Below are 5,590 nucleotides of genomic sequence, written 5' to 3' on the forward strand. Positions count from 1 at the left end.
TTAATTTTTAAAGGTTTACATGCCTAATATGGGCAATTATATGCCTAATTTCCACAAGTTTCTGTGTCTGCATGTAAAGTTTGGGTGTAGAAATTTCAAGTGATCAGTTGTGAACTTAAAAGCCATTTGCACAAACAAAGATCCCGTTTGTATAATGTAGTCATTGCATAAGCAACTAGTTATCTCTCTGTTTTTTCCTGCCCTCATGCACTCTGGGGCTGATGCCTTTTCCTAAATCTGATGTGACACTTAAAATATAATTATTTGCCCCTTTTTTTCCTTATTTCTGATATTTCATAGCAAATGAAGGAATAGATGATACTGTCTTTTGTCCAAGTAATTCATAGTAATACCTTGAAACACTGCTGTGAGGCTGGATTTTTGTCAGATCAGCTGCCCACTTTGCAGCAGAGGATTATTTATGTATTTACTTGCTTGCCAGAGCAATTTTAATTTAAGCATTAATTGTATGTGCTGCTGCATACTATTTATATCTCAATACCTGATTGGTAGACCCAGTCCAGACATTCGCCAACATTCGGCAGTTTGTAACAACACAGAGAGTTATTTGCTGATGCAAACTGTGAGTCTGAATTTCGAACTAGACTCATCCCAGTGAAGCATGCCTGCCGTCTAACAGGCACACTAGAAGTCTGTCTGAGGCAAGCATTTCAGCCTGCTTTTCAAGATTTCCTGTTCCCTTTTCTTTGACCTTTAGTTAAAGATGCACCTGTACTTGGCAACACATATTAGCCGATCCCTTGGGTAGTCACAACAGCATTCATTGGAGCTCGTTCAAGGCAGAGGCAGCCTTCGACATGGATGACAATGACTTCAGCTTCATTCAGTTGCTGCCATATGGTCCAAGCTCATGTGGGAGTGACCTTTCCCTGCTAACCCCCTGCAGAAAATCAGATACACCGTCAATGTGCGGTGTTCCATTGTGGACAGGGAGAGTGGAGGCAAAGGAAAGCCAAGTGATTGGTATAGACAATGGCTTTGTCTCGCTAATAGGCCAGAGATACCACTGCATACCGCAATGAGTGCATAAAGAAAGGGCAAAGAAAGGCAGCTTGAAATGTGAGAGTGGATGGAAATTCTCTCTCCTCCACACACTGACCTCTTGTTGCCCGCTTGCTTGCTTTCTCCCCTAGAAGAAACCAGGCTGGAAAAAAAAGCAGATGGGGAGCCTTCTTGTGCCTTGATAATTGGCCTTTTCAGTGACAAAGATTAAAACCTGCAGCCACAAGACCATCAGTTCTGCTTGGTTTTTTTTTCCTTGCACTTCTATTGTGTTTCTCCTTAGATTTTAAATATAGTTTAACTAACAATCATGTCAGCAAATTAAACCATCAAGTCTCAGTAATTATTGCAATAAATTAATTCAAAATTAGCGATTACTGCAATCAAAGACCAGTTTCTTAGTCCATTAACAGCCCAAAGCAAAGAGACAATCTGGTTAACTGCTGGTAACAACCTATTTCATGGAGGTTATTGTTAACGCAAATGCTTTGGTGTAAATCTGAGGGAGGTAACATGGCTAAATAAATTATCAGCTTAATTCCTGTGAAAATGCATAGGATTAAGTGGGCAGTAGGGGGGGGGGAGGGGGAAGAAAAAAAAATCCAGACAGAATTATAACCGCATTGTTGTGGGTTTTCTAATTTGAGTTATGTATAAAAAAATGTACCAAGTGCATTTTCCTTTGTGGTTAAGTCTTTCCACCCACAGAAGTGCTTGTGTGCCAGAGCTCAGTAGCTGCACCTGTATCTTGGTTTGCCCCATCTTATATTTGAGCCCAAAGATGAAGTGAACTGGTGAAGTTTTAACCATGGTACCTGCAGCCATCTTCATTTTTTTCTTTTACTACTCTTTTAATCCCTCCACTTCTGTGTAGCAGCTGAGGAATGTTGCTTCGATTGCTTTATATGTGCCTTAAATTTCCCCATACAGTGGGAGACTGAGCAAGCGACAGAGTCCTCAATTAGCCCTGGAAATAGCCACGGATGTGCTGAGGAACCTCACTAGTGATGCAGGGTCAGATCCTAAAGGGAACTCGGTCAATGGCTCACATTCAGTTTTTCTTCAGATGCTTTTGAGGTAGATCTGCCAGACTTGGTTGCTCTTCCCTTTGCAAAGCTGTACCAGGGAGAAAGAAGAGCTCCACATGCTTCTGTACACAGGGACATGGAGAACCACTTCGCTCTGTGCGCCCACCTATATATGCATGTTCAGGGTTCCCTGTGTAGGACATTCGTTTGGGAGGCAGAGGGTTTGGATTCTGCTCCTGGGTAGTTCATTAACTGTGTCTGCTTTGCCTCTCTACAATCCAACACACACACGCTTTCTTGGGGCAGTGCTCACCGTGCTTTGGAAAACTTTCCTCTGGGAAAAGCTCAGCATGTTATTGTGCTATAGCTGTGGTAACTTGTCAGAGTTCCAAAATGCCCTTTGGGGGTAAGAAAGCGAACAGATGGGGCTTTGAGTCAGAACTTTTTGGAGGATATGTTGCAGGACCACATGTGCATAAAATAAGTCTTCTCCAAGTGCTGCTAGTCTTCCAACCTGGTTGCTTTCCTTTGAGCTTCAGGCGCATGTGTTTTCTGTGCAGGACAGCATCCATACCAGGCCTACTGTACGGCGATGTGAATCCTGCGCTCCCTTTATTTCTTCAGTCTGAAGATCTTTAATATCTAAGAGTTTCAGATAAGATTTTTTTAACTCTGCTTCAGTCGAATTAAAATAGTTTTGAGTAGAAGAGCTATAAAACCTGAAACGTGGGTAGTTAGTTTGATTTCATTCCGTGATTTCACAGATAGGCTAAAATTTTTTTGTGTTACCAAAGGCCCAAAGTAGGGGAATTACCAAAGCTGGTGCAGATATTGATACCGTTGGTGAAACGGCAACAGAGGCCAGACAGGAATGAGAGAGAGCTCCAGAATGAGGAGTAAGGAAACTTGGATTGCCTTCTCCTCTTTTCCTGGTTACTTTAAGGCAAAGTAGATCTATAATTCCTGACACTGACTGAAAGTGACTGGGAAAGAAATACAAGTTCTTGTTGACTTAATTTGTTATTGAAATTTTAGTCAATAATCATGAAAAGTAAATGATCATGTAGTGCAATATTAGATGTCTAACAAAAGATTAAAATTCAGGTTATCCTCATTGACTGAGCTAGGACAGTACCTAAAATAAAAATCTATGAGCAGATTAACATGTTAAATAGTCAGTGGGGTGTTGGGGTTTGTTTTTTCTTTGTGATGGATTTGAGGGGAGAAAGGTCTAGCAGGTTTTTTTGGTTTTACTGTGTATCACAGCTGCCATTTCTAGCCAGCTAACAATTTCTGTACATAAAACAGACAATAGATTATCATATTACTTGAGCTTTCATGTCAAAACCACATTCATTTTCTGAATCACGTTCAATTCATCAACCAATATTTGCTCAAGGGCTTTTGCCAGCTACAGTGTATCATTTTAATATAGTGTTGAACATTGGTTTTATTCTAGAGGTCAAATAATTATTATCTTGTTATTGTTCTGGTTATCATTTTGTAGTTGTTATAAATTATTTTTTTGGTTCACATGCCATGTGCGATTATGGGTTTTTTTGCAAAGGTTGCTTTTGTGGGCCCTAATCCACCTCTTAAAAAGATGCTTAATGTTAATCACATAAATAGTCATACTTGATGTCAAAGGAACTAACGCCATGCATAAAACTTTCCAGCTCTTTGCTGAGTCAGAACCTCTATGACCTCTCAAATGAAGACTGACTCAAATTAGCATTTAAATTGGATGCAATTTGTACTAATGCACTGGAAGTTGTCTTCCAAAGCAGGAGGTTTCTGCAGCAGTTGAAAAAGCAGAGGTAGCTCTTCTGTTTTCACTGCCTGTCCCCTTCTGACTTAGCTCCTAGGACATGGGGACTGCAGGACATATTTGAGGGTAGAGCTGGTTTCTCAGTAAATAAAATCTAGAGCTTTGTGCTATGAAGGATTAATGAAGATTCTCGAGATGCAGCTGGTTTTTATCTGTGTCCCAGGAGCAGCGGTAGCTCAGTGAAGAAGGTGGCCAAGAAAAGAGAAGAGAAGCTGTTCCCTCCTCCATTATCCCCCCTCTTGGATGATTCTGTGCACCGGCGGCACAGCAGTGACAACAGCTCCTTCAGCCAAGAGACCAACATAACAAACACCTCTCAGACCAGCAGCTCTTCCTCCTCTGTTTCTAAACACAGAAAGAATGAAAATAAATCCTCTTCTAACCCCAAAGGAATCTGTGTAAGTAATGAACCTCAGTTGCTGGAAGTGAACAAGATAAAATAAAATTAACTTAGCTTTGTTCTGTTTGATTTTATTTATTTTTTTTTCCCCCAGTATCTATTTTTAAATGCTTGTGTAGCTCCACTGAAGAGCAGCAAGGAGTGGATCTTTGCAGAGATGAGCGTAAGCAACTCTTGCAAGTTCCATTTTTAGGTCAGCATGAGGCATCCACTTGGTGCTGTGTATGGCTCCCCGAAACACCCGGTCCCCAAACCTCAGAGGAGAGCCTTTGCAGCCACCAACTGGCTGCAATTAGTCCCTTAACTCTGTAGCTACAACACACATATTTTGAAAATAATACTTCAAAAATTTTAGTATCAATCATCTGAATAATTAATTACCCCAAATTCTCAGCCAGAGTTAAGCTCTGTAGTTATACTGAACATTGCAGCCTATACTAAACAGACATTAAAAATCTAACAAAAAGCTACCTGTCCATAGCACACTGAACATGGAAATATCTTCTCTCAGGTTTGCAGGCTCCCGGCTCCCAGCAGTAAGGTTTACTTACACGTGATCTCCATGAATTATGTATATAAGCTTTTAGATACCATGTAAAGTTCCCCCCCACCCCAAAACACATCATTCTGTTAGGGCCATCTCCCCATCAAAGGTTTTTACATAGACAATTCTTTATCGCTTGCTTTTCACCAGATTCAGATGGGGTTTTTTGCTGAAAATACAAGAAAAAGAGCCAAAACTAGAAGTTGCATAGCAAGTTTGCTAAAAAAAAAAAAAAAGTAATGTTTCACATCAGTTTGTCATCCTCTTCCTCTTTATCCTAAACAGAGAAACTTCAGGTTTTTGGCCCATTTTAGAAAAAAGTCCTCCCTCTAGAGTTTCAAATATATCATTTGGTATCAAACGGCATTTTAGTATCACTGTCAAAATTAAAAGACAAAAGAAAATTCTGCCACAGAAAAGGACATGCATAGCCCTGTTTTTCACAGTTCGCTGCTTTGTGAGAGGTTGTTACCCTGCGCTGTAATAGTAAAACTCACAAGTTGCATTGGATCGTAGGTGACAAATCACTTCACCTTATTCATTCATCCCTGTTGCTTTCTGATATCATTGTGTCACTTCAAGCTGCGAGAGTAATACACATGCCTTCAACTGAAATCAATGCCAAAATGAACTGCGTATGTCAGCAAATAAACAATGCAACGTAAACAGCAGGGCCACTTCCTCTCACTCCCAGCATCTCTAGTCAGATTTATCCTTGGTTTATCTATTACCCTGATATATGAAATATTTGTCTTCTAAAAATGTTG

The 5,590-nt window shown here is 40.3% G+C and overlaps 1 protein-coding gene across 1 annotated transcript in view; it reads left to right on the forward strand.

Annotated features, from left to right (window-relative positions):
• The window catches only part of AFF2 (AF4/FMR2 family, member 2), a 243,237-nt gene that overhangs the window by 225,734 nt on the left and 11,913 nt on the right, over positions 1 to 5,590 (forward strand). Inside the window, exon 13 of the mRNA XM_009889318.1 lies at positions 4,043 to 4,277. Coding sequence (XP_009887620.1) covers positions 4,043 to 4,277 — 235 coding nt within the window. The remainder of the gene's footprint in view (positions 1 to 4,042; positions 4,278 to 5,590) is intronic.

Source organism: Charadrius vociferus, unplaced genomic scaffold (genome assembly GCF_000708025.1).
Source record: "Charadrius vociferus isolate BGI_N301 unplaced genomic scaffold, ASM70802v2 scaffold7, whole genome shotgun sequence".
Classification (NCBI taxonomy): Eukaryota; Metazoa; Chordata; class Aves; order Charadriiformes; family Charadriidae; genus Charadrius; species Charadrius vociferus.